The sequence below is a fragment of the Bradysia coprophila genome, unplaced genomic scaffold (assembly GCF_014529535.1).
Source record: "Bradysia coprophila strain Holo2 unplaced genomic scaffold, BU_Bcop_v1 contig_151, whole genome shotgun sequence".
Classification (NCBI taxonomy): Eukaryota; Metazoa; Arthropoda; class Insecta; order Diptera; family Sciaridae; genus Bradysia; species Bradysia coprophila.
In genome coordinates, this window is record NW_023503423.1 from 5,321,631 (window position 1) to 5,335,868 (window position 14,238).

General features: G+C 34.1%; 1 protein-coding gene across 1 annotated transcript in view; it reads left to right on the plus strand.

The window, feature by feature from the left end:
• LOC119074554 (A disintegrin and metalloproteinase with thrombospondin motifs 9) overlaps positions 1 to 14,238 on the plus strand; it is a 49,433-nt gene that overhangs the window by 24,665 nt on the left and 10,530 nt on the right. Inside the window, exons 2-3 of the mRNA XM_037180740.1 lie at positions 5,689 to 5,891; positions 6,637 to 6,855. Of these exons, the coding sequence (XP_037036635.1) occupies positions 5,708 to 5,891; positions 6,637 to 6,855 (403 nt within the window). The 5' untranslated portion in view covers positions 5,689 to 5,707. The remainder of the gene's footprint in view (positions 1 to 5,688; positions 5,892 to 6,636; positions 6,856 to 14,238) is intronic.

The window sequence follows — 14,238 nt, forward strand, 5'->3', positions numbered from 1 at the left end:
AATAACACAATGTATTCAATTTTATTGCACATATCGGTGCATTTGGGTCCAAGGTATTAGGATGTGACAAAAGTTTGATGAAATTCATCGCTAATTGTGCAAATGTGACGATTAAACGAAATGTGATGTACATTTAATTCACATTTGAATGCCGAATGTGAAACAAATGCGGAATACATGTGAAACACATGCGAAACACATGTGAAGTGAATGTGTTTGTGAGAGCGTTTGGAGGATTCGTGTACAAATCTTACAAAAATACAACACTTTTGTTTGAAAGGATAGACTATTCGAATTTGAAATTATTTTTTGACGAACGAACAATGATTGCGCAGATAAGTAATTAAATGGAATTTTTATTTATTGGTTTTGAATTTATTCTTGCAACGTTCGAAAGAAACAGATTACTTTTTGAAAATTATTTACGAAATGCATTTTTTAATTGAATCACTTCTCGTAATGTCTAAAAGTCAGATTCAAATCGAATTTTTTCAAAATTCATGTTTGCTCATAACGGATCATGGGTCATCGTCATGGTAAACAGGAGAAAGAATTTAGAGTATTCTTCCAAATATTTGATTAAAATTAGCAAAACATCACGAAATTTGAAGTGGACGTTGTAAAAGTACATAATAGGAATCAGGTAAATTTTATCCTATTTGGGTTCGCACGAATATATCATTCTTGTTTTTAGTTGAGTCTTAACATTTCCCGCAACTCCCAGTTTCCAACATCAGATGAGCTAAATACTATTCTCCTCCTTAAAAATTCAATTACTCCCCGAACTAGTAACCGTTTCTTCAATCTATACATAACGGATTCAACGATTAACAATACGGAAATTTAATGACCAAATCACCATTTTACAATTAGCTCTCATTGCCGCACTCACTAATTACGAATTTCGTCAAGTCATTGCGATAACGCCATGCCTGGCCGGTTGCCATCTAACACGCTATTACATTTTTGATTTCAATACACCGTCGCATGTAAACTAGTTGCAAAATTTTACTTTCGTTCGGAAACTATTCTCGTTTTATATCATTCAAAACTTGAAAAGAATCTCCTGACTGGTGCTCGAGCTTTGATACATTGCGGATCATTAGCAATTCAAATCGAATTTATATTTAAAATTCTTACAAATAAATATTTTGTTACATAATATTATCGCACCAAACGCCATGCCATGCACGCCATCATATAATACCTGAAGAGTATACAAATTGAATTCAATTCGAGAAAAATGAGCAACATTTTCCAGCCGAACAAGATTAAAAAGGCAATTAAAGTAATTGAGATTAAAACGAATTAAAAAACGATTTTTTTTTTAAATTTGCAAACATTCAATAAATCCAAAATATTTTCCAATGTATTCAGTGTAATAAAAATCATTTTTCAATATGTAGATGTAGATATCGCAAACAAATTGGTCTCTAGCTGTAATTATGCAACTCTCTGCACCAGTTTTTCGTCAGTTTTAATGATTGAAAATAGCAATTCACTTGTACATAGGAACGAGAAGTTAAAAAAAAATCGAAAATAAAATTTAATTAAAAATAGATTTTAGATAATTCTTGTTCCCGAAAATAAAAAAAAAAGTTTATAAATGAAAGAAGAAGGAAAGAAGAAAAAAAACAACAAATAGAAGTCGTTAAATAATGTATACGCGTACAATATGTAATCATTAAGCTTAGCGTACATCTTCTCTACTCTCATAATGAACATGTACACCGTGTGTATACCATGTACACATTATCTTTTGATTTTTTTTTATTTTTATTTTCCTCTAACAAAATTTATGCACATTGCGTGTACCGAGAAATGAGATTATTCAAAATCAAAATGTTGTAGATTATTTTGGCTCGTGTGTTTATTTTTATATTCCATCGAAATAGATTTTCTAGTTACATGAGTTCTAAAATACATAAAAAAACTTCTTCTTTTTTGCTCTCTCCTCTGCTGTATATTTTTAATTGTGGCTATACGTTTGCACACAAAATTGTACGAGTGTAGGCAACATTCAAAATTCACATACCACAACATCATATAAAACCGATTGATTTTGATTTTCTTTTAATATGTTGTGTGTATGGTCGGGGGGGTCTTTTTTCATTTTCTTTTTTTTTTAAATTTAAATTCGATTAGTTTTGATAGATTTATATAAAGATGCTGATGAGATAAATTTAAGATATTCAATTAAATAAATAATTAAACTAAAGTTAATTAAAATTTGTTAACTCGCTGATCTGGCTGTGTTAATTTAAATCTATTTTAAATTGAAGCATCGCCGTTAAAAATTAAAACCGATGTACTGCTTTTACTGGAATACCAACATTAAATTGGTTCAGAGATATGTTAATAATATTAATAATAAAAAAAAAAATCTTAGATCAAAATGCAGTCATACTCGCAAATGAACTATGAATTGAGTTATTTAATTTCAAATTGCAATGACATAAAACTCGGTTATTTACAGAAAAATTAGTTTTTTTTTTACAAAAAAAAATGTATTTTCACACTTACGTTTCCGGAGAATGTCTACCAAAATTTGAATGGATGCCAAGTAATGGATTTTGTCTGTTGCAAAAATAGCAGGGGTTCGAAACGGAAAAGCTTGATGCTTATTTTAGGCATTTAAGTAAAAAACAAACAAACTGTTAGCAAAAGACTAAAGGAGTTTAAAGAGTTTCCAATTATTTACTGTTTTGCACAGGTAAAAAATCCCATTTTCGTATTTAATCTTGGTTCTTCTAATTTCGGAGGAAAGGAGAGGAATAGTCTATGACCTCTCAAAACCACCAGCGTCAACAATCTACATAACATTCGCAGGAATTTTATAGAAATGAACTAGTGAATTTTGAGATCAGCGAGATGAAGCGGTGGCTCTAGGTCACAGTAGGGAAAGCCTTGTTTGAACGAATTTTGTAAGCTGGACTATGACAGAGATTTTGCAGCTCTTTACCTTTTAATGAATTTTTTAAGAAATCAGAGAAACATAGAGGTTTAAATATGTTTCACGTGGGCAGTGTTAGAACTGCCATGTGTTCGTAGTCTCGAGGACGAACATTTAAGACCTCGTTTACAGCGACCGAACAATCTGACCACGGCCACCAAATCTTGTCTTAATGATGTTTTGACCAATCCAAACGAATTGTCGACCAAATACTTCCGAAATTGAGATTCTAAACGACCGAAGTAGAAACGGAGCGCAATGTGCGAAGTGTATTTTTAGCTTGATCTACGTGGCCAATATTTCAACTCACGAAATCAATTTAGTTAATGAATGGCAGTGAATATTGTACGGCAGCGAGGTAAAAGAATAAACTCAAACTTTTACGGATTTTATCGATTCTTTAATTATAAACTTAGATAAAATTAATATTCGAACCATTCACCACTACTCTTGTTACTCCGAAGTGGTTTGCTCGGAGTTTTAACGGAAAAGAGGCCGTCTTATAGACTAACATTCATATTTATACCTTCGGTTTTATAATGGCTACGTTTGCCAGAGAGGAATGATGATATAATTGCAATTGCCAAACGGTGGCACTGATTACTTATCTATAATTTGACCGACAAAGTGACCGGTACGGTCTGAATTTCTTATTCTAGTTAGATGATTTTTGATTATTTATAGGGCCGGATCCGTTGTATTAGGTTGGTTCTTTTTAGTTATTCTTAAATCTACTTATGAACTACTTACAATTATGTAGCGTATGTACCATCACGTTACAGCAGCGCAGTAACTAAATGTGGAACTATAGATCTAACAAATTCTGACAAATATAAAGATTTGTTTGTAGTTTCATTACACTAGACAATGTTTAGTAATCTAGTGGCATTCAACTCTAGCTTCATGTACAAAGAAGAACTTGGAATATCATTATAGACTCTGTGTTTCGTTACTAAAGACAGGAGGAGACATATTTTGCTTAGAAAACTTTGGAAATTACTTCACTGATTAGGTGCGGTACTTGCAGTTTTCCGATATTGCACTTTTCATTTTCTTTTTGATGAATTTTTCAAACAACGTGTTTATACGTTGCAGTTATTGTTACATTAACCTGTTTAGTCTTCTGTTGTCAATAGCAACGACAAATATAAACGATTATTTCGAGTTAATGTTCTCCTATTATATTGTGATACATAGCAAAACTAAAGAAGTAAAAGAATTGTGTTTTCTAACACTAAACGCTTCGTTAAACCAAAGAAGTATCAGATTTGCTATCGTAATATGACGGTACCCTTTATGTGGACGACATTATTCACTCAACACTTAAAATTCATTAAAGTAGCGTAACGCCATTTAGTCGGGTGCGAGTTGTCCAAAAAAGCCGTTTCGTTCATGTTGAATGTGAAAAGCGATTTTATGGTTGATTATCGTAGATGTATCGACCAGTAACTCGAATCGCGATGTTGGCAAGCTGGTATCGGCTTGGTTTGGTCTAGGGAGCCGACGTTGTCCAACACTTCTTTTCGCTATATGAAATTTAGATTTTTGAAAATTTATTTAAAAATGTAAAATGAAATATTTTTGACATGGTTCCATGGGCGAAAATATTCCGAATGGTGTCTATTTTATGTTAAAAATAAAAAACATTAATTACTTGAAAAAAAAGCATTTATCGGATTTCCCAGATTTGCACACTTTTTTGTATTGATTGGCGCCATCTTGAATTACAGCGCCACCTACATACTTTTTCAATCACTTATATTTTTCTCGTATGCAGAAAAGTTCAAGGAACACAGGACTTTTTTCCCACATAAAATCGCTTTTCACATTCAAAAAAAAAGTGAAAGGACGGCGTTACCCTACAAATTGATGGTGTGCCAGATTCACCTCTAAGGAGCGAATCTGGCACAGTCATGACTTTTCGTTACATGTAGTAAACGGATGCATACTATGATCGCGTGTGCCAGATTCCTCGATGCCGAAAGGACAACTCGCACCCGACTAATTTGTGCACGATCGTTTTAGTTATTTTCCTAACGCATGCTAAAAGGCTTCTTTTTTTTAGCAAATGAGAAGCTTCTAGCACGAGCCGCTTTTCCTAAACGACGTTGGAAACCAAAGTTAGAAAGTACTTATTTATACCACCGGTGGCATAAATACCTATTTCTTAAAAAAGCCAACGAAAGTTATGTTTTTCTTCACTGAGTTGAGAAAAGTATGTTTCTATATGTGTTACGGCAATATAAATGGGTAAATGGCGCTTCGCTCACATGAAATATGCATTTACATTGCCCAATCACAAAAAGCACAGTACGCACGTGGTTCAAAATTTTTATTAAGACAACTGGGACTATCGCCCTCCCCGAAACAGCTGAAATGATCTATATTAACTTCTGCTGGATCTGTTTTATATGAAAGGCCGAAACCATAACCGTGCTCTAATAAACCAAGTCATAAGTGGGAAAGCTCCAACTAAGTTGATAAAGATCCAAAATATTGAAATTATTGTCCCATCCAATATGCGTGTGCAAACGAACGTGTGCTAATGATTAACCAACTGCAATATAGTAATTTTTCCATCCGGCAAATTTAAATTCACGTAACCCACGGGTAATAATGCAGATCCGTGTGAGACAATTAAGTCATAAATAAAACATACAATTTCCTCACAACCTTGATACACCTCATCACAGATATGAAAAAAAAAATCTCTAATCATTTCCATCTCTTTCCAGATAAGCTAATCCACACACAATGACGACCCGATGGAAGCAAAAAGCATCGTCTTTGTTGGCAATCACTAGTGTGATAGTGCTATTATTGCTGATAATATTTTTATGGGAAGCTGTAAAAAATGGTGTTTTTTCTCCAACTAGTACAAATGTATTCAACAAAGTTAATTATTCGGAAAACAGTGATAAAAATCATTTTAGAATAGGTAAGCTCGACTTTTTCTTTTCTGGTTCACAGTAAATACTAATAAAAACGTAGACCTGAATATAAAAATGTTTTAAAAAAAATTGATTCGCTGTATGTGTGCGTTTATGAAAGAGCGACAACATTTTATATTGTCAACTAAGCGAAAAAAAAAAGTCCGACGTTTTAATATTCGTTTGCGAGACATTGACCTATTAACAGACATTTTAAAATTTGTGTTATAACACATCTGTTACACCTCCGAACCATCCCTGTATCTGTAGTAAAATACATGCACTAGAATTTTCTATTTAAATTGAAGAAAAAACATTTAAAAGATTTGTTATGATAACAAGCAACCGAACATATTTCTTTTTAAATAAATTAATAGAAAGTGAAAACTGGTGAACACACACGCATACAACATGCTTAGCGCATTTAACCATTATAATGAGTCTAAACGCTAAACAGATGGCCAGATAAGACACTTGACCTTCTAGAAAATTTTCTTCTCATTACACGCTTACAATTTAAAACTTAAAACACATGCGTGACCGTAGTTATTTAACAATTTTTTTTTTTTTTTGAGAAGAAGACGAAAAAAATAATTAATTTAGTATCAAGACTGTTCGACAGACTTATTTAATGTTCCACCCATCCACCACATATATAACGTAAATTTTATACTAAGAATTAATATATTCGCAAACCTCTCTCGAATTCGTCAATCTGCTTTAATTAAGTCATGTGTATTTTCGCTATTATAGATTCATTAGCATCGAATTCATCAACAATTAAAGATGATGTCAATCAATCGTCTTCTTCGTCATCATCATCTTCATACCCGCCAACACCACCAATTCAACTGCCAACTATTAATAATAAGGACGATATTATAATGAACGAATTTGTAAAGCCATCCAAAATTCATATACAACCGCTGCACAGGGACGATTTGTTGTACGAATCGCAGAAAATCAATCCAGGTAAGGTGTTAATTTGTGTGTTTCACAACGTTGCTAGCTAATAGATATTGCGTTGATGGCATTGCGTATGGAGTTGCATTCCCACGGTCGGTCAAATTTACTAGGTTTCACGCAGCGCGTAGGCATTACTTTAATTTCTATGTTATCTAAGAGTTTTAACATTCATCTGTTATCGATAAAAATGACAAAAATAATGCCAAGCTCTGGGTAACATGGTCATTCATATAGTAAAATGCATGTTAAAAAAATTGAAGTACAAGATTTGAAATCAACCGATGAAACGATTAAAAATGCTTTGATCGACAGAAGTAAGACTTGATAATAATACTGGTCATCTGTAACAGGTTCAGCTCAATTCACACAATAAGTCTGCTGCAAATTCAAAATCCGGCGCACAATAGCCAAATCAAGGGCAGCGTTTTATTTGGTCAACTCGCTTGATTATCATATAAGATTGAGTTGAAATATTTAGACCCGTACGAAGTACTGGGGTCTTATAGGTTTACGCATACGTTTGTAACACGTCGAATTGGACTCCCTGAGTAAGGGGAAACCTATTGTGGTTGTCTAGAGATGCCAAATCCGCGAAAAAAAAATGCCCGTCTGTCTGTCCGTCTGTCTGTCCGTCTGTCCGTCTGTCTGTCTGCACGATAACTTGAGTAAAACGCATCCGATTTTGAAAATTCTTTTTTTTTCCCGTTTGGTAATGTCAAAAGACAGGCTAAGTTCGAAGATGAGTGATTTTGGATCAACCCCTCCCGAGCTGTGGCCCAATAAGTGCTTTACGGTTTTTCGAAGATATCTCCGGACATTTAAACGTTAAACTTGTAAGTGATACGTCAAATAAAAGGTATTTACAATACCGATCGACAAAAAAAAAGTTTATGGAAATCGGATGACCGACTCGTGAGTTAGACCCCTTGGTGTGGAACAGGCACAGGGCGGCAAGCAGTTTTTGCTTGTAGGTCGGCCACATTTGAACGTATTTCGTCTGTTTTAGCTTTATTAGATAGGTATTGACCGTACCAATCAGGGAAAAATTTTTCTATGAAATTATGTTCTCCGGAGCGTGAGCTAGGTCTCTTGGAGTGAGCTCTTATCTGGCTTCTCGGAAGTACAGTGAACGTGGTGTATTTTGACAATATCTCGAGTAAATTTTGACCGAATTTCATGAATTTTTTTTTGTTTGAAAGGTATTAACGAATGTAAAGCATCGGTACTATTTCCGGTCTCCTAACAAAATGGCTGCCGGCAGCCATATTGGATTTTATTAAAAGTGATATATCTTGGGAAAAATGGTACTTAGAGAGTTTCTGTTAACATGGAAATAATTTGTTATGTGTGTGGGGTGTTTCAGGGATTCCATATATGGACATCTATATATACCTATATACAGCTATATTGAGCTATATACAGGCATATAGAGCTATATAATAGCATATATTCATCTGTGAAATGTTTATTTACAGTGAAATATAGGTAAATATAGCGGTATATAGCTGTTTAAATAGGAATTTATGAAAGTTGACTTCGTACGGGGCTGTCTATATTGCCTCCGGCAATTTATTTGTATATGATAACAAGGCAAAGAGTGGATAATGTAAGTGATTTTAAAGGCTTTTGACACGAATAGGTGTTTCGTACGGGTCGGCGTTAGCTATGTTTTTTTTGTTCATTGGTTCATCCATCGAAAATTAAGATTCTGAAGCACACTTACGACGTGAATTGTTTTTGGTATTGGACTAAATGAGGAGAAAAACTGCGCTTGAGAAACTCTATTCCTATTAGTCTAAGAACCAGAACTTGAATGCTCTGGGTAGGGATGTATTCGATAGTAAAGCTTTCTTAGTCAATGACCTTGAGAAAATTATTTTATAAATCTACGATAGATGTCGCTCGTAGGTTCTATCTCAGTCGCAAACCAATGAACAGATTCACTCAGATATGGTTATTGGAGACAAATGTGACGGAATCGGTTCGGTTGAAATTCTAACTGGCAACTCATGGGTAGTAAATGACTCGAACGACATACTCAAATACGATAAATTTGTTTAGCCATAGTAGCCTACATTTAGGCCATAATATCACTAACGCGCCTAAATATCCTCATAGAGTTATTGCATACTTTGAGGGATATGGTTCAGAAGTTTCGCTAAGTCTCTGGTTCAGACCTAACTTGTGATTGGCCTTAAATTGCTGCTAGAAAGGTCTCACAACAAACGAAAACGTTGAAGTTAGCGTACTAATTACCACAATCCAACCCTGAACTGCACATTTTCATACCCAGGCTAAATACCACTAGCACCGGCAAACAATTAACAATTTCTGCCTAATTATTCAAATAAGAAGTAAAATTATTCCAAAAATGATCTCAAGCAAATAATCGAGCAAATTCTTTCGATAAAATTTGAATCAAATATTTCGAATCATTTAAGCAGACGAAATGTTATCGAGAATTTATCAACTAGACGACCTTTATCGGGTGTTGTGCGTTTTTTTTTGTTCTCTCACCATTATTATTCGTCTCTGACTTTGCGCGCCCATATTCTTTTGAATGTATTTCTTATCATCATCGTCTGTATACAGTTAATTGTTGCGTCACTAGCCACTATGCATATACCCGCTCATTTTCGATTTTCATCATCATGATTACAATGTTCCGTTTTTCTTCTTCTTCTTCTTTGATTATTTGAAATGAAATTGAAATTTTATTTTAATTGAATATTTCTATCAACAAGCGAGAATAATAATATTATTATTAACTTCGCTGATTAATTTCATTCAAGAATTTTCGATTGACTTAATAGAATATTGCTCAACACTTAAATATGATTCCAAAATAAGAAGAGACGACGACAGCTAGAACCGTATTTAACTTTAAAATATTGACATCCCAAGATCATACAAATTATTATGTACATATGAAACTTTTGTAATATATATAGTGGAATTTCATCAAGAAAACTATTATTGATATGAAAATAAAATAATTGTTTAAAATCCTTGGCTAGATTTCATTCACACATTCGATTTTGTTGTTTTTTTTTTCTTCGAATCATGTGTGCTGTATTGTAGAGTGTCGCTGAGAGTGATCATTTAAGGTGATTTATTCGATTTTTGTTGTCATTTCTATTGAGTTATCGGACCAAAAGAAATCGTAATGCAGTCGACAATTTAATGATCATTCAATTAATGTCATTTATTACGAATGCAGAATCGTTTAAAGAAAATTTATTTAACAAAGAACTCGGAAAAGGTTAAATAGCTTGCACATTATTTATATGGGAGATGCACAGACTGGAGTTGTGATTTATTAGCTCAGACGGTGTTGATTCATAAATGCATTCGTCGAAAGGAATTATTCTGAGTGAAACAAAAAATAATCAGAGTTTTCATCTTATTCAGACCTTGCGAGGATTGTCAACCTGAGGCGAAGCAGATAAAGTATCGTATCTCGCATGTGCAAAAGTCCAGTTAGGAACAAGATTTTTTGGACAGCAGTGCGATCCTCATTTTCACAACGTAGATGCTATTGGCACGTCATTTCGCCTGCGAATAGTCTATGTAAAAGGGAAAATGCTATTGGCAGGCGCCTGCGAATAGTCACTAAATTCAATTTCCACTCCGTTTGCGTGACAGTTCTTTTGTTCTATTTTACAACTGTCATGTAAACGGAGGCTAAACGGAGTGCTCTTTTTAAGTGTAAACTATACTTTAGGTCTTTTATATTGGGAATATGTCCCATGACAAGTAACGCACCAACTGTACCGTTTTAACGATACTGATAGTCGGTATTTTAAGTATAGATACCGGTATGAACCATTTACAATCGGTATTGGTATTGACTTCTTCCCTGTGAAATATGTGATTTTGACATGTTTCTGTTTCATTAATTTTCAAATCTGTTTTTTGTGTTGATTTTGACATCACAGTAGATAAAATCTTGTTTCTAACGCATTAGTAAACGGTGAATTTAGGCACACGATGCGTTGCCGAACTCGCTTCGCTCGTATCTCACATCTAGTTCACAAGACAACTCCATTTACTAAATAGTTAGCAAGATAGCTTCGGCTTCGCATCGGGATGATTATAGACATCTAGTGCGATAAAATACCTTTGCACGATTCTTGTTTCATAAATACCTATTATTTGCATCGTCTCTATCGAAGTAGTGCGTAAATAGATTTTCATATATGCACCAGTGCCCAGCAGTGCCTATATAAGCGAAAATATTTTCACGATTTTGATTTTCTCAAATTTTCGTGAATTTTCGCAAAAAGTTTTTTGTGAAAATTTGAGAAAATCGCGAAATCTGAGAAATATCGTGAAAATGTTTTCACGAATATAGGCACTGGAGGAAAAGGAGGATCCTACTGATACTCACCAATCACCAAATCTTGGTCCTAACTTGTGCCTAAAATGTAAATTCGGCTATGTTTTGTCAGCCTCCAGTTGACAATTTTCCCATATTTTTCACCAAATTTCCAGCAAGGCACATGCTGCGTCAATAGATATCAAGAAATGGGTTTCTACTCTTCAACCAGTAAGAGTACAAGATGTTTGTCTAGTTTTCAATATCTTTTTAATGATAAATTACGAACTCTGTGGAGGATCCTGGTGCTGTAAATCATACACAGGCGCCAAAAGAGCGAATTTTCGCGCAATATTAAACCGTTGACTTTTATTGCTTTCATAGTTTTTGTTCGCCAATTAACACAATAAATTTATTAATAGTTCACTCTGTATATTCTATGACGATTAAATTCGGTCTGCTGGTTTTCTTTGTTGTTGGCAACTATTGGGCTTATTAAATTCTGCTTGTAAAATACTTAATTTGACTGAATTAATGATAATCTATGAATAACGTTAGTGCGTTGAGCCATATATTCTGAAGCATTTCTTTACTCGTCTGCTTTCAATTCCCTAAGAGATTAATTTAAAAATGGTATCATATGGAATATTATTTTGAGCGAGGAAGGGGTCCTTAAGAATAGTCATCTGTTATCGACAGCGAAAACAAAAACTAGGCCCCACCTTATGGGTGGGTCAGGTCCCTTGACTGACAAATTTTCTCAATAAATTTTTTGCTATTGTTACAAAAATATCATAAAACTATCGATTCTTATGCAACCGTAACCTTAAATATTCGCAACGCGACAGTATAAGAACTCCTATAAGAACTGACAAGGTACGAATTCTTAAAGTTACGAAAATACGAGAATCTGCACACTGACTTGTTTTCTTATAAATTGCGCATTCCTTTAATTTTATCAACGTACTTCAAGCATGAGTGATGCTCTAAATAGGGTGCTGAAACTTGACAGTGTGTTAAATAAATTCAAAACTCTGTAATAGTTATTTATACAACCGAGTGATAAATGTTTTTTTATGCACTAGATGTGTAGATTGTCACTCGAGACCGCAGGTCGAGTTTGACAATACAAATCGTGTGCCTAAAAAACATTTATTATCGAGTTGTATACAACGTTTTTCGCAATAAAGGCAAAAGAAAATCCTACTTTTCGTCACTTGTTGCGAAAAAAACCGTTTCATACAAAATAGTACTCTATTTGGCAGCTGTTGACTATGATTACTTTTGCTTGAAGTGCGTTGATTTTATTCAAAACAAATTTTTAGAATGAACAATGCATGCTAAGTCTTAAATTTTCAAACGATCTTAAGTCCTATTGTCTGCTATAATAGGTATTGAAAAGATTTCTTGCTTATTGAACAAAAATTAAAACTCGTTCATTTTTTTATGCAAACAACGAAATCACTCATAAAAATCTTTTCGAAATAACTTCTCGATTATTACTCCTTTACTTTCCATTAACGAATTTCAGTCCTCGTCGATTAAAAAAACGTTTTTGGAGATCCGTTCATAATTACTCGAGTTATCTTGTTTTCAAGCGTCGAAATGAAAATTCTTTCGGGAATATCTTTAAGATCACCTGTCCTTCATAGCCCATCCTCGAACTTAACCTGAGGAATTTAGTTCTTCGTCTATTAAAAAAAAAGTTTTTGGAAATCCGTGTAGAATTACTCAAGTTATCGTGTTACCAAGGAATGAACAAAGTGTGACACACATTTTCATGTATTTAAGGTGTTTGGTCATACATTCATGCATTTTCAATCAAAGTAGTGAACATTGTGAACAAACATCCGTAAGACCCATGATTTTCAAAGGGAATTAAGACTTTTTTAGCAAATAAATTTACTGAAAATTGGCCCCATTTGCTCATGAATAAGGTTTCCAACTCGTGTGATTACGGCCCTCGCTTCGCTCTGGCCGCAACGTTCACACTCGTTTATTTTTTTTCTAGCATAGACAGCAAGAAGTGACACATAAATGTCTTTTCGGATCCACTATTTTCCATAACCGAACTTAACCCGAGTAATTTCAGTACTATAAGGATACCATATAGACAGATTATCTGGTTAACCCTCACAAATTTCAATCTAAGTCGAATAATTTTTCAAGACAAAAATTATTTTAGGGATATCTCAGAGATCCCCGGTCCGTCTAAGACCAATCGTGGCATTAAGCGACGAGACAAAAATTCTTTGGGGAATATCTTTAAGATCATCGGTCCTTCATAGCCCATGTTTGAACTTAACCTGAGGAATTTAATTCCTCGTCGAATAAAAAAAGTTTATGGAAATCCGTTTAGGATTAGTCAAGTTATCGTGGCATCAAGCGACGAGGCAAAAATTCTTTTGGGAATATCTCGGATATCTCCCTTCCTTCATAGCCCATCTTGGAACTTAACCTGAGGAATTTAATTCCTCGTCGATTAAAAACAAGTTTTTGGAAATCCGTTGAGAATTACTCAAGTTATCGTGGCATCAAACGACGAGACAAAAATTCTTTTGGGAATATCTCGGAGATCTCCGGTCCTTCATAGCCCATCTTCGAACTTAACTTGAGGAATTTAATTCCTCGTCGATTAAAAAAAAGTTTATGGAAATCCGTTTAGAATTACTCAAGTTATCGTGGCATCAAGGAATGAACAAAGTGTGACAAACATTTTCTGTATTTAAGGTTTTTGGTCATACATTCCATGTATTTTCAATCATAGTAGTGAACATTGTGTGACAAACATTTTAGAGTGTTTATCATCCGTAAGACCCATGACTTTCAGTCAAGGGAATAAGAGACGGGCTGCAACCAGTGATGTATACATATGGGAAAATTTCTGGTAAATCTATTGAAGTACAAGATTTTCGATTTTTGAATCAAACCACCGTATGACAGTAGAAAGCATTTTAAACACCAGAACTGACAGATCTATTGACTCTAAATTACATATAAGCCTCGACATTGTACTTCCAAATTCCTACTGAAATTCTAACTGAAAAAAATCAGAGGAATATGTAAGCCTC